The sequence below is a fragment of the Atractosteus spatula genome, chromosome 4, assembly GCF_055471065.1.
Source record: "Atractosteus spatula isolate fAtrSpa1 chromosome 4, fAtrSpa1.hap1, whole genome shotgun sequence".
Taxonomy (NCBI): Eukaryota; Metazoa; Chordata; class Actinopteri; order Semionotiformes; family Lepisosteidae; genus Atractosteus; species Atractosteus spatula.
The window spans coordinates 10,073,526-10,096,680 of NC_142709.1; the positions used below are offsets into that span (position 1 = coordinate 10,073,526).

Here is a 23,155-nt window from a genome sequence, read left to right on the forward strand (position 1 = left end):
AATTTAAACATTTTAAAAACTGACAATAATCTAATAAAACTATCTTTAAATTTGCTACTGTACAACAGAAAAAAAACACCGCGTAAGATATAAACGGCGCGCCACGTGTTTAAATATTTAAGATTTAAATTCGTGGTGTATCATTCCCTGAGATTAAAAGGAAAACAAATTGAAACGGACGAAGAAAGTCAAGTATCACTTCGTTTTATCTATCAGTAGTTATAATAACGCAGCAAACGTAGTCTTTCCATCGCTTTTTTTTTCAATTTGAATAACAAATTAAAACGAGTGCCATTCAAATTATCCTTGCAATCGATAGAGACAAATACCAGCTGATCATTTATTGCACCAATTCAGACAAGCAAGGAAATGATCCAGGAAATTGCCCTGGATTTTTTCCCCCACTGTCGGCCTACAGTCGCCTTTCCTTAAAACTACAGCCTTGACAGAAATGCCAGCTATTATGCAGTGGTAACGAGCTCAGGCTTTGCAGTCTTACTCCAGCTGTCCCCGCCCACTTTTCAGGACGGGTTGGAATGGAAGGTTAAAAAACTAACAATGACTGTCGGCATTGTGCTACATCGGTGGTTTCGGTGGTGTGATTTTTGGAGAAGCAAAAGCATGTATTCTGTGCAGTGTTTGTAAAAAAATATAACCAAAAACAATGTATCTTTGTTTCTGCAACCCGTAAGGGGTGGTTTTTGTACAGGTAAGGCTTTGTTTGTAACAAGATTTTTACAAGCTGCATTCATTTTAAAAAAAATAGGTATTGCGATGCATTCAGTTATTCGTGCGGTAAGCAAACAATAGATACGTTTTTGGGGTGCTATTATTTGGTGGAACCGTTACTTGATTCTCAAATAATTCCGAATTATTTTGTAGGAATCGTGGAAATTTCAGAAACCGCTTTGGTAAGCGGCACATATTTTTATTTGAAAGGCTTAACATGGAATGTGTGTACTACATTGGAGAGTAATATTTATTTTACAGTCAAAACTGATACCTAGCTAGCTGAGGATATTACAAAACCAAAACGTATCAAAATACATCATCATCCTTCGTGTTTGAAGCCGCGCGTGGTGAACTAGAGCAAAATAGAATGTCGCTTAACGTGATTATTTAGCGTATATTATGTTTAATTCTTCAGGTGTAGATTACACCGTCTACAACTCTTGTGCCTTTCTTAATATTGTATTAACAAAAGTATTTTTTCAGTATTCTTGTTTCGAATGAATATTTTTTCGTATTTCCTTTATGTTCTTGTGCAAATGCTCATGAATTCATTAAGTCATTAAAACGTGTAGTAACTAGGACGTTTCGCAGCTGAATTGATCTCATTTTCAATAACTTGGTCTAGTCTAAAAAATAGTTGTTACAGCAGTCGTTCAGACATCTATAGAGATGTAGACCAAAGGATTGGAATGGTCAGTTATCAGAAATCCCTTTATTCCTGGAAAGGGGTTTCCAGACTGCCACAGCTCTTATTTTCAATTGCTTGATTTACGGGAATTAAGTACCATTTTCTAGGATTAGTAAATGTTCAGTAAGATAACTATTACACGGAAGGACAGTTTTATCCATTTGTTTAATTTTCAGATTTGTGCAATTAATTATGTATTGTAATTCAGTCCTTTTTTGTTATGGGCAATTTTATAATATGAAGTACAGGACAAATGCCAACAAAAGTTTCGTTTCTTGCCGCCAAATATGTGCGGCTTTCAAATGTCTCCTTAACATCTACTGTGTGTTTCTGAATAGGATTGCCAGGTGTGCCAGTCCAGCTCCGTGATCCATGTCATCATCAGGCTGTTCTGTCTTTGTGCACATTGTCTATGCACATTCTATATACAAGAATTGTCTGTGTGCACAGGGTCATTTTGTGCTGAGCTGTGAAGTCATGTTTTGTGAATGCAGGATCAACACTAACAGCCAGTATTAACATGTCTTGTTCTTGGCAGTAGTGCAGTAGTACAGTAGTATACTGCACTGAAAGAGCTGATGTGCTTTTCCTGTTTTTGAGCACATACTAGTCCAGCTAAACTGTGAACATTCAGCCTCCTAGTAGCCTGTTTTCCAGAATGGCATGTGAACAGTAGCATACTTTTTGATACCACTTTTTGATTTTTGAAGGGTAAGCATACTACACACAGTCAGGTGTCTAGGGTGGAGTCAAACCCAGGATTCTGGGCTTGTGATGCAGCAATGCTAACCACCACACCACTACAGTGACCGTGTATGATGAACATATATGCTTAAAGAAGAACTCTGTGATAAACATGCTGCACCTATTGAGTTTTACTTTTTCTCCACTATTTTTTAGAGAATGTCAGAGTTCACAGTAAGACAACAGTGTGATAACTGCCTAACAGCCGGCAAAAGAAAACAATGTAATTAGGTTTTGCAAAAGGTAGATTAACTAGTTTTTATGTGCAATGAAACATTATAATCATGATTGTTAGAAAACAAAAATGTAATGTGAAGCCACTTTCATATTCCTAAAGTAGTACAGTACTTTAGATATTATGTTTTTTCAAGTAAAATAATATATAGGAACATAGAAAATAATATTATTGTATTATCTTATTCTATTATTAATATAGATAATACTAATAAAATATAATACGTGAGATTTCAAAACTTAATTCAAAAGTTGAATGAATGGAATGTCTGATGCTCCTTTACCTTTTTATAAAGTATTTGTAATGGCAATGTGTTGCAGCCTAAATGTCAGTTGCATTTTTCCCTACAAAGTTTGTAGTTGAATACATTGCTTAACATGTAGGTGCTGACAAAAAAGAACAGCCTTTTGTGCACAAAGTGTTTGATATTTGAGTATTCTGTGTTTGGAACCATGTTCTAGAGATTCTGAACACCTAACTGCAGTTCAGGCCGCATTTGTCTGACAATTTCACTCTCCAGTTTTATGGTCTTCAGTATACCTACATCTGCAATAACGGATGACAGATAATGCAGACATGCGGAACAGGTTCTCGGTGAAGTCTGTCGTCTATCATCTATCATCTATCATGTTCTCGAATATAGACTCATACCCTGCCCTCATTTCCTCCAGTATCTTTACTGATTAGGTGTAGGTTAAGGGTTTTAACAGTTAGGAACAGTGGGTTTTCGGAAGCTATCCGGTAAAAACGGTGCCATGATGTTGTTTTGAATTGCCATCATGGTGTGTAGCATGTTACCAGGAAGTTTGTTTTAAACTGAAGTACTGACAGTAAATGTCAGTTATAAATGCTAGCTCAGTTACTCACTTTGGGTTATTTGACTGTATCGTCCTCCTCCCTTGGTTTTTAACTAATTTTGGAATCTCAGAAATGAGACTCAAGAATCACTTGGGTACTTTGCTGTGTGACACCCATCTAACCATGCTGTGCATCACCTGGTCTCCGTACTCCGGACATATTGTACTCATCCACTACTGCTCACAACTTATGTAGTTGGTAGTGGTGAATTTGGGTTTAATTCTTTTTTTCTACTCAGACGGATGAGTCCTTTCCTTGCATGTTTGTAGCGCCATCAGTGCATTCAGATGCCATCTTGGACCAACTCCAGTGAATTACTCAAAAAACATTCAGTATACTACTCAAAGTATTTTCCCCTCTGGTCTGACCTTTCAGTGGTATCTAATACAATAATTCCCCCTGGAACAATTATTTATTTGGGAATGAAATCCAAAAGTGTAACTGTGCAATGTCACACACATCTATGCTTTCATCCAGTGGTATGCTAAAGCAGAGTACAGCTGAGATATGCTCTGGCACCTGTTGCCAAACATCTGTAATAATTCTCTCCACCTTTCTCATGGTTGTATTTAATCTGTAGTCCTTTTATTTGCTTTAGGTTTGTTGCTTACTTTTGTTTCCTCATGCACTAATAGTATATTTTAATAATCTATTTAATTAAAGTATCTTTTAATAATTTTAATAAGCTTTCTAGTATCTAGCTAAAATCTACAGGATCTGACGTGAAGTTTCTGTTAAACTCTCATTTACAGACCTAGACATATGAAGCAATATTTGAACAGGGTGAGGTGCTGGAATTTATTTTTCCTTAGGTAACTACCAGCTGGGTATTAATCATTAAAACTGGCATCTGTTTTTCTGTAATAGGGTTCATGTCTGCTTCACTTAAAAGCAGAATATTTCTGATCACAAATTAAACTTGTTTAGTACCAGGTATGTTCAACATCCATCCATTTTTCTTGAAGATGTATTCTGCTTGCAAAGCACACACCATTCATTTCTCATTGGGCTGTGCTTTTGTATTGGCATGTGCAACACTGCTTCCTCAGGCATTTTGGTTCTCAATATTCTTTCTTTTTCACTGTTTTGATTGTTGGATTAAGAACTAATCTATTTTATTCTTCCCCTTAAGACAGCATCCCTTTTGTCTCTGACAACTGCTGCTAAGCGTCTTTGTGGTTATCAGAGGCTGTGAAAGCCTACCTCTTTGAATAGGCAACTGCTGGTGTTGTTTTTACTTTTGTGCTTTGTGCTGGAATGCTCCTTTGAAACCATTGGCTCCGTTTGACTTAATTAATAGCATATCATAATGGGATGGTTTTGCATTTGTGTGTTGTTAGGATTCCTGTGTCAGAGGCCACATGTTAAACTACTATACTACCAGTGGCTCTCAGGCCTTGCAATGACTAATCATCCTCTATGTAGTACTGTCCTTTGGATAAAGATTAGTGTTACATGGTTATGAAAGATTCCATAGCAGTGTTTGAAAGAGTAAGTAGCCCAGATGTCCTGACTAAATTTCACTCTAGACCTGCTTACTCTGACCTACTCAGTGTTCCCCTTAATTCAATTGGAGAAGTTATTTCTAGTTTTTCCACCCAGTTTGCTAAATAGTGGTTTGCTGGTGCATAAAAGCTGCCACAGGTTGCCCAGGTTTTTGCTGTAACATGTGGCAGCTGTGGATGACTTTGGTATCCTCCTGTATGTAAGGCACTTTGGGATCATTTAGGATGAAACCCGTTCTATAAATGCAATTCTGTATTATAATCAATAGTGACTACTAGGTCAGAAATGATGCCATAACCCTGAAAGGCATACCTTGAAAGATAGCAGTTAGACCACCCACTCACGTTTTCACTTGTGTCTTCACCTTTTTTATAAGAGGACTTAAACGTTATTAATCTAAATGCAGAAAAGAACATGGTTAAAATACCTGTTAAGTTACATGAGGTGTTGGGTGCTGTACATATTATATTTATTACAAAGCAAGAACAAAAATAATATGCAACAAGTCTCTTTAACATGAGACTAAATCCTGTTAGTCAGTTGATCTAAATACAAAAGGAAACATGAGAGAAGAGATTGTTTTCATTACACGAACCTGCATAAGAAATCTGTACAGGTAATGTTTACATTTGAAATCCTAGGTAATTTTATACAATTATATGACTGTGAAGAATTGTTTAAGGATACTATGGTCCAATAATAAATGGTGTAATAAATGGTTCCACTGTTTGTTTAAGAAAATAACCTGCTGTTGTTCTGTGCGTGTAGGAAAGCCCAAGCCTACATATGGTCTGGTTTTCTTTCTTTATGGGCTACCTTCTTCAAATACAAAATGTGAAATCAAGCAAAAAGTTGCCAGCTGGTTAGATATTAAAGCTTAACTAAAATTAAATTCTTGTTACTTATGAGTTTGCTTTTCATATTCAAGCAGGGGATTTTAAAGTGAAGCCACAGAACTCTAAACAGCTATCCAATTGGATAACACTTTTCAAAAAGGTGAAGTGGTTTTAAATAGGAAAAATAGTTTTGATTGTTTTATTATGCAAAAATGTCCTTTGTAGTAATTATTGATACAATAATTATGTATTATACAATATTTTAACAATAGATAATATTTGAAGGATTGCTTCAGGACATACTTTTTCATGTAACTGTACCAGTATCTATTCTTTTGTGCTGTAAATCTTAGGGTATACAGCTAGAAAAAAATCACGAATTGAAATAGATTCAATTTCAGTTGACAAGAATTCAGATTTAGTTTTAGTAGTTTGAAATAATTTAAAAGGAAAGATTTAATTTAAAAAAGTTAGATGATGAATACATTAATGATTTAATTCACACTTATTTTATATTACATATTAGGTAGGATATTTTGTATGAGAGATTATTTTTCTCTTTATTTTCACTTCATTGAATTTTTTATTCAAATATCAGGTTTAATATCTTGAAATCAATATTAAACTATCCTGTATTAAAATGATTGTCCATCATAATGATTGGAATTACAGAAATAACTGAAAAATTTGTTGTCAATATAAATGTTTGCAGTATACTCTGAAGGTGGGATTTTTTGTGCTCCGTTTTGTGTTTGGTGTCTATTTGCCATTGTATTTTCTTTGTCAGTTTATGATGACTAATAATATTAGGGATAAAGTACATATAAAGATTCCATGCAGAAGAAAAATGTTATCTAGGAAATCTAAACAATAATATTGAAATATACATGGTATCCCTTTGAATTAAGCCATTCCCATAATATTACGCTGCGGGGGGACTCAATTATATCTCTCTTTACAAGGAGGGTCTTGTACAAGTTTTGAATGTGAAGCAGAGAACCCATGTATTCCTTTGGATCTTTTAACCATGAACTTTAGCACTACACTACAATACAGAGATTAAAAAAACTGGATTAGATACAACTAGGTTAGGAGATATTTGAGAATAAGATTAAAAATGAAATAAGCCATGGCTTTGCAGGATTATACAATATTTGCACATGAACATCTTTAATGGCATTTAACAATCATATTTTCTATAAAATAATTTCTCCTTTCCATATTTCTATTTGGTTGTACCATTTCCCCTATACCTTGCAGTCTTTTTTTTTCTTGACTAAAATGAATATTGTACTGTAAAACAAGACAAAATGAATGACATAAAACAAGTAATTCTGAAATAACTCAAATATGCCACATCATACTTTGAGTAATTAAATACGTATGATGTATAACCGTGCGCTTTGTGGGTTTAGTGTACAGTGTTCACCCTAGTTTTGTGTGAGGGAACTTTTTTAGTTTTTTTAGGGTATTTTTAGTTGAATGTTGGTTTGGTTGATTTTTATTCCTACTTTCTGGAAATTTTAGCCAGTGATTTTTCTATGAATTATGAGACAAGTTACAACTTAAATGATTGAATCTCACATTTGTAACTCTAGAAAGCTCTCTACACCAATAGTTAATTTCACCTCTGAACGGGGTGTCTAATTTAAATCTATAATAAATTGTAGGGAAAAGCAGAATCGATAAGCACATGCAGATTTAAAATGTACTACTTCATTTTTCTTTTCCATGAAGTTGTTTTCTCCAAATTCTTTATGAAGAATGTATTCTTCTCTTGATGGTTATTGGCTGCAGAGTTCTAGTGCATGTTTTTTTTTGCTTGAGTAGATAGCTGCGTCAGCATGCATAGGCTGCAAAGGAACAGGTAAAGGTATATTCCATGCCAAAAGGAGAAGAAACAGCTTTTCTGCTGTGGAGCTTTCTTCAAGTATGTCTTGTTAGGTCCATGCCCAAAACAGTTTATTTTTCTTTGAGCATGGAATAAATCTTTAACCATTTTTTTGTGTTTTGCTACTCATTTTCAGCTTGAACCAGGTGTTTTTTATGTAAATTCCTGATTAATCTGACTTCCCCAAAAAACAAAGAAAACTAGAAACTGTATTAAATGCTTAAGTTCAAGTCCGTATCCATTGACATTATTCACTGTGAGTGAATTATGAGTAAATGAATGGAAAGCTTGATGAAGAAGTTTTCGAACAGGTATTAAAGAGCAATTAACAGGAAGGCATATGCATTTCCAAGGAGGTGATGACTCATTACAGGCATAAAAAGTGTTTCAACATTTCAACACGTGGTAACCATTTTGTTGTTAGAATACTTACCAAGCTGGAGTTAAGTGGCCAAAGAGTCATTGAATAGGAGCAGTTTCCATTAAAGTCCATGTTTTGTGAATAGTGAACAGTTTGGTGTTTTTGAACAGGTAATAAAGAGCAATTAGCAGGAAGGGATACGCATTTCTAAGGAGGTGATGACTCATTACAGGCATAAAAAGTGTTGGTACAATATGAGAGGTACAAGTCAGAAACAGGTTGTGATAGATACTTTATTAATCCTGTGAGGGAAATCGCAGTGCAACAGCAGCCTGGCACAGTCAAACAGTACAGTGTAACGTAATAATACAGTAAGCACAGTCAGTGAGTAGTGCAATAAAAATGGAGTATAGAGAATTGCACGCAGTGCAGAATATACAAAAACAAACCAGAATGTACAGTACACAAGATGTATTACACAGTATAAATACATTGCACATTATCCACAAGCATAAATTGCACACCAGTTGTAAAGAAACAAATGGCTTTTAGATGTCTTTGCATTTCAGCACATGGTAAACATTTTGTTGTTAGAATACTTACCAAGCTGGAGTTAAGTGGCCAAAGAGTCATTGAGTAGGAGCAGTTTCCATTAAAGTCCATGTTTTGTGGACAGTTGATGGGCTGCTATGGGTGGGAAAATTACCACATTATGCAGGTTTGAAGCAGTTTTGGATCTTCATGAAATGTGCATAGTACTGAATCAACAGGTATAGTAGTTCTTAAGAAAGAAAGCTGTGTGAGTTTTCTGAATGGCATACTAGTTGCCATTTTGGTATATGCAACATCAAGAATGTATTGGACCTTAATTGCATGCTCATGAGAATTATATTTAGATACTTAGATTCATTTTGTGTAGGTGGTAAGGTATGGCCAGACTTGGAGATAAATAGTTTAGAAAGGTAATTATTCTGATCTTTCTCTTGCCATGAAAATACTTCCAGGATCTAGTCAACTTCTCTAAGCCAGCTTCTCAGGAATGTTTCTGTGACAGGGTTCTAATAAAGGGATCTCCTTGCATTCCAGCACCCAAATTAGGCCACCATAAATTGGGTCTGTCCTGACACCACCAGCCGCAAAATGCTGCTACCTCTGTCTGCTTTTTACAAAGGAATGTGCTCAAACCCCAACTGAACACTGAATGTCACGTGTTTAGAAATCTATGATAAGACTCGAATAACCAACTAATGACTAAAGTGCCATTTGGGTTGTTATACTTGGTATTGCTGCAATCTGTCTCTATCCAGAATGACACATTTTAAAAGCTGTTGGAATGTTTTTTGTGCTGCTCTCTATGGGTCTGGCAAGTTGACAAAATAATCTAGTGATTGTGACTGCCGCCCTGCATGCCAAACCAAAAAAGGTTGAGCTATACTTTGACACTTTTTTTATGGGTGTCTGATGTCTGTATGCCAGTTCTGTAACACACACTTTGTAGTCAATGCCACATTTTTTAGTGCAGCATGTGCAGGACAGCACGGAGCAAGGCCTAATTTACTATCTTAACTATCCATCCATAGCAAGCATCAGGTGCAAGTTGGGGTACGTCCTGGAGAGGATACTAGTCCATCGCAGGACACCCAGACACAGACATGCACACACTCACACAGGTCCTTTGGACGGGGGGAGGAAAGTGGAGCACCTGCAGGAAAGCCATGTGAACCAAGGAAGAACATACAAAGTCAATGCAGTTAGCAGCCCAGGTGGGGAATTGAGCCCAGCCCAGGAAGCAACACTAACCATTGTGCCACTTTTCTGTATAAGTACAGTATATAGTTGAGATACACTTCAGGTTGAGACTGAAGTGCTTGCCTTGCTAATGACATTACGGACCAGGTAAATAATGATAATGTGCCAAACTTGGATTCCATTTGTGTTCAATGGAAAGTTTGGTGGAAAATGCAAAACCTACTGTCTGATGTAAAAAAAACACTTTATAACCTCCAGATGGTTTTAATTCAGTTACTTCTCAAAAACGATGATCTGGACTACTATTTCATCTACTGTTGGTGTATAGCATGAATATTGTTTTATTTAAACGATGTGACAGTAATTTAAAAATTAACTATAAATTATTTATTTATTGAATATGTTGTATGGCTGTGGTTTTGTTGGTATCCTTTCTGTATTGTTAAAAGCAAAAGAAAAGCTTGTGTTATTTGTGTGATCATCTTCAGAGATGCAACCAGTGTATATTACCAGTTACACAAGCAGAATGTGTAGATGACTTTTGGAAAAAACTTTAGCAGAAAGACATTTTCTGAGTGAGACTTCACATAAAACAGACTTCATGGTCAATTAGAGAAGCTTTGTGATGAAATCCCCAAATCTTAAGTTTCTAATGATCTCTGAAATAATACGGAGCATATTTGTCGACATAACTGTATATACATGGTAGCAGCTGCAAATTTCAACTTGTGGCCAGATTTCATGTGTGCATTAAGGAGGATCTGCCTTAAGGAAACTGCTAAACAACAGAGCTCTTCCATTTACCTGAGTCAAGTAGACATCCTCTTGGCAGTTTACAGCAGGCAATGACAGGACAAACATCAACATGAATCCATCAGATTTTATCAGGGCAGCACTGATTAGTTTTTTTGTTACATTTAATATTCATGTTTTAACACTCAGGAATTCAGTTTTTACCAAACAATTAAGTTTCATAATGTCTGAATTCATTAAAGTAACTTAAAAAGTAATATTTATGTTGGCTTTTGAGCATTTATGAATATTGATTGATAAACCCAGAACTGAGAAACCAGAAAGCAAAACACTCAGCTGTAGTCCCTCAGTCCTGATGTTTGAAGTGTAATGTGAAAAAAAATTAGTGTAGAATGACCGTGAGAAATTCATGTACAGACAGGCCAGCAACAAACTCCCCCAGTGGGGTGGGGCCTGTCTGCTACACAGTTTGTGTGTACCACACCACCTTTACATTTACCCTTGTAGTTTAATTGCCTAATTTTATAAATGTGTTAACAAAAATGTATCTTACGTTCTCTGAATCCATTTGCATAACCCATTAATTGTTCTGATTGGTTGATTCCTTGTAGCCAATAAAGTACTTTGTACATACAAACTATCCCTGCATTGATCAACCAATTTTAAACAGGAGTTAGTGTTACAAGCTGCCCATAAATAGATGATAAAATGGTGGTCAGTCGGCCATCTTGTTTTGTGCAGAAACCTCAATTTTCCTTGTATTTATTCATTCAGTACCCTAATTATTCATATGAAGTGAAGATATTTTGGATAATTCCCTCACATTCACTACAAATCAATACCATTTGTGTGAATACAAATAATTGTAGCAACTTTCTGTGTGCAAATTTTACAAAGTTTCGATTGGTTTGAAATTTTGAATGGGTTTTTAAAATACTGGTTTTGCCCCCGTATTGGCTGGCACAAAGTATTTTTGTTGATGCAATTTGTCAGTGTTCAGTTATTGCATTATGAGTCAGTGAAAGTGTTTGCTGTTGTGTGTTTGCAGTTTTAGTCCTGATTTAAATTTTTCTCCAAACACCCATGTCATGTCTCGACTGGACCCAGACTGAATACTGCGCACAGAATTCTGGCAAGAGAAGTACTCAAGAAAATCTCAAATTATAATACCATTACACTGCCTTGATGCAAATACTCACACAAGCTTGATATCAGGTGCAGTTACAGTGTATCGTATAATGCAGCTAATATATACATTAACCTTGAAACAGTTTTCAGCTTCTGAATCCCTGCTATATTAGTCTTTCTACAGAAAATTCATTAGAATTTTGACTTTATTTTCTTATTGGGGGCAGTAGTGAACAGCATTGTGGCTTTGCGGTGCTGGAGACCTGGGTTAAATTCCAGACATGTGTTGCTATCTGCGTGGAGATGGTGTTTTTCTTGTGTTTACGCTGGTGTCTGCTGGGTCCTCTGGTTTCCTTCCTCAAGACATATTGGTAGGTGAATTGGCTTCTTCGACAGTTGGCTCTAGTGTGGGTGTTTGTGTTTCTGTGTGCCCTGCGATGGGCTGGCATTTCATCCAGGGTATATCCTGCCTTGTTCCTGTAGGCTCTGGCTCCCACCAACCCTGTATTGGATAAAACGATTAGAAAATGGATGGAAATAATAGGGAGTAGCTGTACTTCATAGGTCAGTGATAATATGTCAGTTGTCATTTTTTCAGGCAAGTGGAGTTCAGTGGTCACATTGAAATCTTTCCTTTAATAAGGAGGCAAGTTTTCTATGTTTAATATACAGTATTAATGTTTTTTTCTTACATTTTTACCTACAGCAATCATTCACACCAGGCACTTTGCCCTTCAACAGAATGTACTGCATCACCTGCAGATATCTGTCCAATACCACACACATTAACTGACCCTCTGGACAATTCTGTATCACCCAGTTCACATTATATATTTCCAGCAACTTTATTTACTGTATCTCATGCAAACATGCCCTAGTCATTTACATTGGTGAGACAGGAGGAAGACTGGCAGATTGTTTCAGGGAACATGTCAGAGCTGTGAGGATCAAAGATCTCTATAAACCAGTGGTTCTCAAACTGTGGTACGCGTACCGGCAGTGGTACGTGGAGTGCCGCCAGGTGGTACGCCAAATGACCCTGGAACTGTGTCGTGTGCGCTGAAAAATCGGGATGGGTTTTCATATTTTGTATTTTAATACGTGTCGAATACGCAGCCTACATACTACGATACAGTGCGCGCTAATACTTCAGTGGACACGAGAGATACTCTGTAATTCTATACCACTCTATAGGAATGCGTGCTACGGATGCAAGTGACCAATTGTATTTAAAAAAGCTACTGTATCTCCAGCAAATAGGGAGAAAGGAGAATGTGCGTGATTTTGGAACAATGCCAACGTTGTAAACACAGGAATGCATAGAAATACGTGCTACGAACGCAGGTAATCTTGTGAGCACACGAAAGCATGATAACAGAAAAATATTTAAGAACTGTTCTAATTTGAGAAAAATGCACTGAGCGTCTCTGTGTTTCGCTCCCATGCGCATGAAATAAAAACTTTAAATAAATACGGAAATAAAAACGGAAACGCGGAAATATGCAAGCTTGCCTATTGCTAAAGCAGGTAAGCTACACTATTTTTGAAGAACCTTATTTACCGTTGGCAAAAGAGCTGACACATATTATGTGTAGAGAAAAAGCTGCTAAACAGCTCGACCTGCTGCCCCCCTCCCCCTGAAAGACACAGTCATTCATAGAAATATTGAAATGAAGGATTATATCAAAAGTACACTGATTGAGCGCGTTAAGATGAGCAGATGTTTTTCACTGCAATTAGATGAGTCTGTAGTCGATTTGGCCAATTTGCTCGTTTAGGTTAGATACGAGTTTGAGGACATGTCCCATGAAGACTTTCTGTTCTGTAAACCACTACCAACAGGAACTACAGGAGAGCACATACTTCAGCTTCTGAATGAATTTATCGAAGAGAATGGCCTCGACTGGATAAAATACGTCTGAGTTTGTACAGACGGTGCTAGTGCAATGACAAGCCGACATAACGGTGTAGTTGCACGAATTAGAGAGGTTGCTCCAGAAATTAATGTACGCGTTACAACATCCACCGCGAGACCTTTGCCGTCAAGAAAATGCCTGACTATTTAATATCTGTTAGACTCTGTTGTGAATTGTATCAAGGCTCGAAAAATTAATTCACATCTGCTTTGCTCAACTAAACAGACTCACCCCTCTCACTGAAATGGTGCTTTTTTATTAGTTGTTGTTAATGTTTTTTTTCTGTAAAACACTTTGAGAAGCCACCTTTAAAGGCGCTATATCAAATAAAATTTATTATTATAATATTTATTATATGTGTGTGTGAGTGTGTGTGCACGCGCGCTCATGTTGGTCATTGAGAATTTCTGGGGTTCCTATGAGATGATGACTTGTAGGTGGTACTTGGATGCTTTGGTTGGATTAGGGGTGGTACTTGGTCCAAAAAGTTTGAGAACCACTGCTCTAAACCCATAGTTCCTCACCTAGCTTCACCTCTAATGGCCACTGTGTTTCTGATCACTCCATCTGCATCCTCACAGAGGGGTTTCAGAACTGCTCTTGCAGAAAAACATCCAAACCCAGAATAATCCTTAAACTTGGATCACACCTTCCCCCTTCTCACAATAACAGACTAATTTCCTTCTAAATCCTCTGTATTCATTTGCAGATTTCAGCTTTCCACACCTCCTGTTCTCCCTCATTCTTACCTGCTACATGCCCATTTCTCACCTACTCTCTTCTGTTCTCCCCTGCCTTTTTATTTATTTGCTACTTTCCCTCTCCATCACACCTTATAAAGACTCCAAAGTCGGAATGTAGTGTTTTTTCTTTTTTTACCATTGCTTTTTTTTATACAGTTTTCCTGTATTTGTCAGTGAGTGTCTACATATCCAGAATAACTGTAGAAAATTACTTTAATCATATTATAATATAATATACCTGAAGAAGGCTCCACGGCCGAAACGTTGTGTTCTCTTTCTTCTTTTTTTCAGCATGGAATAAACCTATTACTTGTTCCTTTGCATATTATAATATAGACAATGCTTTTGCTAACTGCGTGTTTTAAAATTTAACTTCATCTTGAAAAAACTCTGTTACTTAAGGAGTAATATTTATTATTTTATAATAAATGTTGTTTATTATTGTCACAACCTTCCAATATCCATTGACAATACCCTAGAAACAGAAATGAATATTAGGAACACTGGGTTACAGAGAAAAATGGCAATCTCCTATCGTTGTTCTCTAAAACAGCTTATATTGATCATATCTAGTGAATATGTAGAAGCAGAAAAATGCTGTGTATGGGAAGCTAGTTCTGTTAGTATGTACATCCTCCTGAACTTTCATAACTGAATTCGTATTTTGATGATACAGCAATTTTTCCCAAGCTTTGTTTAAATGATTTTGTTTTTACTGTATACATGATTGTTAATGCTCATGAAGGTTGTACTTTAGATCTCTAATTGTGACACATGGCAATTCTGGTTCATCTATTAAAATGGTTTGAGTTGTGAAGTCTGTGAAACAATATAATTGAGGAAATAAAAGCACATCGAGCATTGGCATGGCACAGGCATAGCAGTTTTGTAAAAAGACCTTAGACAAGTTGCTGAAAAGTGGACTGCAAACTTAAACCTGGATTGATTAAAAAAGAAAACAAATTATCCAATCAGCTACAGATGTCTCAAGGCAGTCAGAATATTTGACCCAAAACAAGTACATAGTTTGGATATGGTTATACCATTATTTTTGTTTCATGATTTTAATTATTAATGTAAATTAATGGACAAATATACTACTGAAAATAAAAGAGCAGTGGAATGAAGCTGAACTATTTATTTGCCAACTCAAAATAAAAGTGGAAAGGTCAGTTGTTATCAAATACATGGATGTTGTGAAAGAGGTATTTATCTGTTTGTGTGGGTTTTAACACAGAAACAGCATTCCACGAAAGAACAGGTAAAACACCTTTCTAATTATCCAGTGTTTTACATTTTTTACTTTTTCACTGAACTGTAAGTCACATTTGTGTCCTCCATGTAAACTGATATTTCCTTTTTTACATTCTTATAGAGGCTACTACAATTTAATGTTATGACATCTGTTTTCTGTTTTTTGCTTTTCACCTCTTCAAAGAAAACTGTTCTTTTGATATTACTGTTGATATTAATATCTGTTCTGTTGATATTAAGTACATGTTTCTGATGATCACTAATTTATTGCCACATTGTCTGTAGTACTGTTGAAACAGATATTTACATTGCTGTTAATCTTCTTGCTTACACACACAAGTTGTATGTAATTCCCGAATTACTAATTGAGATGAAAGGTAAACTTAGAAGAGGCTATGCTGAACTCTAGGTGTTGGAAGACTAAAAGCGCAGGTTAGAAAATTAGCATATACTGTAGATATATTTTTTTTTCTATCTTCACTCACTAACATAGATATTATTAAATAATTTTAATATTATTTCCACTATATGCAAATGATAAATTTCTTATCTTTAAGCAACATTCTCTCTTCTTTCTGTTCTGGCCTTGATGAAGAGCTGATCAGCACTGAATCTTACGAAGATGTTGTCAGATTAGAAGATTGGAGAGTGAGACTAAACTCTAAAAATACAGTAGTTTGCTGGGAGCTGTACTGTTGGAACCCTTTGTTCCCTTTGGCGTTGACTGTTACATTCATATTGATGTTAGAGCGGCTCTTATGTCTAAAGAAGTGGGTACAGACCATTTAGTATCTCCATGTCTTCCTTCTATGTGTTATAACAGTAGCTTTCTATCCTCTTTGGAACTGTTTGCAAAACATGTAAAGAGCAAGATATACACTGGGTATGAAGTAAGAGTTCCGCAGCTATGGTTTCACAGAGTTTCTGAAATCATTTTTAGATGATGATTGCTGATTCTTTATTGGAGTGCTGGTGCCACTTCAGCTATTGCAAAACCTGCTAACTGTTGTCCAGATAGGTCTTCACTTACATCATGCTTCATGAGAGTGAATAGAAATTAATCAGCAGTGCTCCTGTCCCTGCTTGATGCATTACACTGTTGCGTGATTAATTACATTTGTATTGGGTGATTCTGCTCCGGTGGTGATAACTAACTGAAAGCATGGATGAGGGAATTGAGGCACAAAGGAATTTTCCTGGTACAGTCTGATATAATTCTGGGCTAGTATAAACAAATTTAACTAATATTCCAAACAAAAACAATGCAGCATTGTTTTTTCAGATGACATTTTCAGATGAAGGACTGATAATGCATTTTCTATGTCGGGTTTTCTAAACCAGGGTGGTCCAGGGTGGTGACTAGTGTGTCTGCTGTTTGCATTCCAACTCAGCTTGTTTCTGCCTTAATTGGAACTCTTCTCCCAGCTCTTCAGGTGCTACTGCTGTAAAGAGACCAAGAAACTATGCAGACAGACTATCTTTCAAGTCCAGACCTGGACCACCCTGCTCTAAACTACAGAGAAAAAAAATCACACTGTAGTATCTTGATGCCAAGATTTCTTTATTGAACATATAAAGAAAAATGTTCCTTTTGGTTTTTGTGTAAAGGAACATTTTTTTTTTGCTATGAATACATACTGTAGATAATATTTAATCCGGATGTTTAAGCATGGTCAGATGGGCATCATTTCAGCCTGAAAGAAAAGATTTTTTGGTTTCAAGAAAAAGTATTTATAGATGCTGTGACCTGAATATAACTACATGTATATGAATCACACTTATTTCATAGACAGAAAGGGCAAGTAACAAATCTGTACCTTTTAAGAAACTGTATTGTATGCAAGAAACTGAGATACAGTAGGTGTTACAGGGAACAGTGGAAATTTGTCCACCAAATGAACATAACAAAGTGGTACCACCTGCCTCTTTCATTTGAATTAACTTCTTGAACAAAATAAGAACAGTTTAAATAAAACAGTGCAATCATAGTTCACTTACAGTAATTAATTCCACAAAAAATATAGCATATAAGTGATTTATTATAATACATATTTTTACATACTCCTATAGGTATAAAGGTAGCTATATAAGGTTTTTAACAATCAAGGGCACAGAGTCTGAGATCAAATTTATAAATGCAATATTTTGCTATGTAGTGACAAGCAACTGTTTTTGCCCCATGTTGATCATAGCCCACATGTTCCCACATAAACCTTTTCACCAAGCCATCTTTCTCCTTTATCTAAGGCCTTAATGCAATCCCACAATATATTTTCAGCAATTGATCCAGTTAACTTGATACCATTTTCTAAACTTTTAAAATAGATCTGTTAATGTTGTTAAGTGTGATGGCTTAGTATTAGGTGTATGTTGTACATGGGGAGCAATGGAGTGCCTGAAACTGGGACGGGTGTGTTGGTCTGTAAACAGGGAATGTGTGTGTAGATTGATATCCCAGATGTCTGCAAATACCACAGCAGTGGCAAAACAACTCTGGAATGAATCTATAGCAGGGGTCCCAGCTCTACCCCTGGAAGGCTGCATTTCTCATGTGTATATCTCAATAAATGAGCAACAGCTGAAGAGTTGGGGAAATCTGTGAAAATGCTGCAATTAAGTCAGCAACCCATTTGATGCAATATTTAATTGTAGTTTTGCAATGGCAACATGTGGGACTGTAGCCCCATCTGATAGGGTCCCCATTACCTGTAAAGCGCTTTGAGTGGAGTTCCCAGAAAAGCGCTATATAAGTGTAAGCAATTATTAATTATAATTAATTATTATTGTTGTTGTTGTTGTTATTATTTGGGAAGTTTCTATAGTATTAATGAACTGTGACAGAAGCTAATTAACGAGATGTTAACTTGATTTTTATTAAATAAAAACTAAATTTTAGACTAAGCGGTTGTAAAATCCTTAATATATGCAATGATATAAGCAGTTTGTGTTTGCTTGATATGAAATTTTTGCAATTAAATTTCTTCAGAACATATCCTTGGCTGCATTTTACTTTGACGGGCTTAATAGGTTTTGATGTGAGTGAATTCTTTCTTTCCGTGTTCCGTTTTAGGAAGATTTCCCCTTGTTGCAAAGTCTCATCATCCCTATACAGTTTTGTTTTGATTTGTCTGTAGTATATATAGAACATATAATCCTGCTAGATGCACAGTAGACACCATCATAATTATGCTTGTGATTTGTTCCGGTAGTCTATTTATAGTATTCTCGCAATGTAGTTAAGATAGGGTTGAGACATTGACAGAAAACTTTAAAAAGACTCTTATGCTGCAATACTTCTGGCTTTTATTCAGGTTTACTTTGTGACATTGGAACAAGTCTAAATGCAGCTTTTGTTTTGCTGGCCTTGTGTGTACATCGTATTATAATTAAGAGCATATGGAATGGGTTTGCCAACATTTGATATTGTTGATTATTCGTCTTTCCCCCTTTTTGCAGAGGATCCAAAGCATCTGTGAAACACATTTTGTCATTACTTAATTGTAACCACAGACGTACAGTTACCATCTCATTGGTGCAAAATCTTTCTTCAGTGTCTCTGCTTTTTATAATACAGTATTTCATGAGGATAAAATGAAATACTGGGTTACACACTTTTTAAAATTATTTTATTACAGAATGTGAACAAGCTGAAATAATTGATAAGCTATACACCGTAGAGCCTTTAATGTTCATAGAATCATTCCATAATTCAATTCAATAATTCTATAATTAATAACATTTCATTCTGGTCTGTAAGAAAGATATTGAATAGTTTATCAGCAGTTTGGTTTGAAAGTGTAATAGAATAAAAAGATTTTTGTTTAAATAAAAGTTAGTAGGTGCCCAAATATTAAAGACATTTTGTGTTAAGTACAGTACATCTGGCAGTCAAAGTAAACAAAATCTTATCCAGTGCATTTTTCTTTAAAATTAGAGGCATTCCAAGTACAAGACAATTTAATAGAGAGCCGCCAGACAAAACACTTAAAAACCCCATTTTAAAGATGACTGTTCCTCTGTTGTATCATTTTTATGTGGTCATGTAACTATACTTTCCAAAAATAATGAGTAAATGTGTGCTTGATAAGGCTTGAGATGAAATTGTGAAGTATGCAGATGTGCGGTTTTTTTTTTTCATGGCCACAGTCGTTTTCTCCAGGAACTTCCCTCCTGCTTCTCAGAGCAGGTTTCCCAACTCTGGTCCTGGCAACTCCCACTCGGGCTGGGTTTCACTCCTGCTGAACTCTGCTGCGTACATTAACTGAACCTTTAATTGTAATCCGAATTCATTACAATAACTAAAGGTCTCTAATTTTTTTAAACTTGAAAAGCTCCCAGTCAGTCATCTTGTTACCTTGACTACTTGATCATTATTTGATTAAATTGAGTTTGGTTAAATGCTGCAGCTCAGGCCCTGAGGACCAGTGAGACAGATCTGTGGAACAAAGCATAACCTTCAGCGATATTATTGTGTTTAGTTGAATGTATTTAATTTGTACGTGCATTAAATTGTATGCTTTCACCCACGTTGTGATTCATCAAAGAGCCAATGTTGACCATGTACAGTAGTAGCAAAATTAGTGGCCTCCTTTTTTCTATTATAGTATTATGTAATTTAGGTGTGACAACAGGGAATAACGGGCTGATAACAGGAAACAGTAGATTTACCATACTAATGTAATGGTCATTATATTGAAATATTCAACTACGTAAAAACATTCTAAAAACACAAAGCGGTAGTTTGTTGGGTTTTGGTTTTCATATCTTTTTGAATTTAATCTCTGCATCTAAATTTCCTGCCTGATTTTTAATTTTATTATTTTTTTTAGAGCAATGCTGTGCATTGGAAACAAAATGGCATCCCTATGTTGGTAATGTCTACTTTGGTAAGTGTTGTTGTAATCACATTTTTCCTTATGGAGACACCACCATATACAGAACATTTAGAAAAAATATTCTTCAGCAGTTTCGGGAGAATTGTCTGTGGATTTGGGAGAGTTTGGTATATTCATGAATTTTAAAGTTTGACTTCTGTTATGGAGAAAAAGCTTGTGGCCAAGAACAACTCAAGATTTATCTAATATTTTCAGTGACAAATAGGAATATTTAAAAAAATATTGGAGAATATTGGTTTATGCTTGTGTTACAGAAACCACTGAACTCGGATTTAATTGACTTAATTGACTTGTCATTAAGAATTTACTTTCATAATTGTTTGAACTTAAAATGCTTGCTTTAGTGCATCCTAACCTTATTTGACGCAGGGTTACTCAACTTTCCATCCTTCCAATCTGTTCAGTTGCTGTACTTTGATATAACTTGCTTCTTAATTGCTGTATAGATGCTGTCAAGATTCAATTAAATAATTAATGAGCAAAAAAGTGTCATGGAGTAATTGGAATGGCTGCAAATCAAGCAGCCCTGTTTTGGAGTATTAACTAACATGAGAGTTCAGTTGGGAGAATAATCAGAAAAACTGATGATAACTAATCAAAATAAAGTTTAAGTGATGCAAGAACAAAAAAACATCCAAGCAAACTTTACAAAGTACCAATCTTACCAATTAACTGATATTAGCTTGACTAAAAAGCTAATAAGAGAGTGGCAGAGTTAAAGAGTGTCAACTATAGAAATGTATGTCTGGATGTGTAAAAGATAGACAGATTTGGATATTCATCAAATACTTTTCAAGCTATTACACCGAAAGACACTTAGGATAATGTCAGTAGTAACAGTTAAAAATCATTCGGAGGGGAGAATCATTTTAATCATGGAAAGCTTGAGAAAAAAATAAAGATTAAAATATTTTTCCAAATTAACCATAAAGTTCAATCAAGGGAAATCCAGCAGACTATTCTTAACATAAAAGTACTGGTTTCCATCAACTGCACATCTTGTCTGTGAGTTTTAAGTTTTTAATATTTCTACCCAACAATGTTTGTGGATTTTCTAGGACTGTCTTCATCCTGCTGCTCAAAAGCCTGTTAAAGCTGGGAGTAAACTACCATGAAATCCAAAGTTAAACAATGGAAGCAGCTGGTGCTGATGGGAATATTGGCATGGATTGTTGTTTTTTTGGCATTGTTTACCTATTTCATGGATTTCCGAATGAATGTCCCACGTGTGACTGGCTCCTTGTCTCACACAGAAACAAGAAAGCTGACCTCTATTCAAGTCAACAATCAGAACGTTATGTTATCTCAGTCAGACATTTCTACTCCAGACGGCAACAGCCATAAAAAGTCCTACAATGGCCCAGTCCTTACTTTGAAGACTGGAACTCCTAACCTAGAAGTGTGGTCATATTTTGAGAATGAGATACAGAATACAATCTCAAGAGATGATACGTCAGCCCAGATGAGCACTGGAGAAATATCTGTTGCTGCTGGTCAGCAACACAGAAAGACTCAGGTAAACAAGCACGCAGTGGAGAACTTTTACTTCTATGAATATAATTCTGATAAAACAGAACATGTACCCACAGTGATGAAAAGATCCAGGTCAAGAAGCCGTAGACACAGGACTTCAAAAACTGTGGAGGACTTGGAAGAGTACCTTTTTAAATCAAAGTCAGTCATTTACAAACTGTGGAAAGGAAATGTGTCCTCAAAGATGCTCAGTCCTCGTTTGCAAAAGGCGATGAAGGAGTACCTTGATGCCAATAAACACAATGTTAGTTATGAAGGTAAAAGGACATCTAAACTCAGTAGACAGGAAGTTCTGTGTGAGTTGAAGCATCAAATCAAAGTCCAGTCCCTGGATGGAACTGAACGTCCCTTTTCTAAGCTAGGATGGAAAAAGTTTGTTCCAAAAATTTCCCTCGATGAGCTTCATCCAGATGGGTTCAGGAAATGTGCGGTGGTGACATCTGCAGGGGCCATGCTCAACTCCTCCTTGGGAAAAGAGATTGGTAAGTTAAGTTAATTAAGGAACCTTTCTTTTGTGGCCAAGTTGATTTTTGTAGTTTACTGGATCTGAATATAAAAGTAAACCCAGGAATTATTCAGAGAAAAATTCGAATGAGTTTTGCCTCCTTCTGAATTTCTTTTTAAATCTCATTGGTAAAAATCAAAGTATTCAGCTTTATTTTGAGAGAAATAATATGAAAAAAATTCTGTTCCGTGCCGCAAAGTGTTGCAAAGTACGGTATAGCAAATGAAAGACTTCTTAGATCTTAAAGAATACCATCTCCTCAAAATGACTGAGTTTGTAAATGTCTGTTGCAAAAAAAGTAATCCAAAAGCAGTTATTTTGTTTTAGAAATGGTTGGGATTATAATTTACTTGACCCTCTTCTCTTCATTTTGGTTTGGGTGTTTAAAAAAAAAAATGGGCATAAAAGTTGGTCACCAAAGGTTAGTAAAGACATGCTGAAAAACCTTGTTTGTGAAATAGTGGATGGGATATAATTTGGATGAAATGCTTATGTATCTTTGTCTAGCACTTTTTTGGAAAAAGCAACAAATGGTGAGTACATTGTACATTGCTCACCATTATTATGAGCAATCTTTATTAAGGCTTTAATAAGAATTAACCTTCGTGCTTTCTTCTGTCACTGTTCCTTCAGATGAAAATAAGCCAGCTGGAAACAATTAAACAGTTTTCTGAACTTCAACATGAAATTCAAAACATAATCATAGGAAAAAGCATAGGCTTTATTGTTGGTTTCCATAAACTATAGTTTTACTCTGAAGGTATTTGCAAGTAAATTAAACATAATTTTATAATTCTAAAATAGTGATCAACACACTATACTTATAGC

The 23,155-nt window shown here is 35.8% G+C and overlaps 1 protein-coding gene across 4 annotated transcripts in view; it reads left to right on the top strand.

The window, feature by feature from the left end:
• The first annotated feature begins 491 nt into the window (after positions 1 to 491).
• Positions 492 to 23,155, top strand: part of LOC148835793 (beta-galactoside alpha-2,6-sialyltransferase 2-like) — a 39,182-nt gene continuing 16,518 nt past the window's right edge. For all 4 annotated transcript variants that reach the window (XR_016090994.1, XM_088914612.1, XM_088914614.1 and 1 more), the window contains exons 1-3: positions 492 to 709; positions 20,224 to 20,280; positions 21,348 to 22,304. Coding sequence is in view for 3 of the 4 variants with exons in the window: in XM_088914612.1 (XP_088770738.1) it covers positions 21,401 to 22,304 (904 nt within the window). In the remaining variant the exon portion in view is untranslated. The remainder of the gene's footprint in view (positions 710 to 20,223; positions 20,281 to 21,347; positions 22,305 to 23,155) is intronic.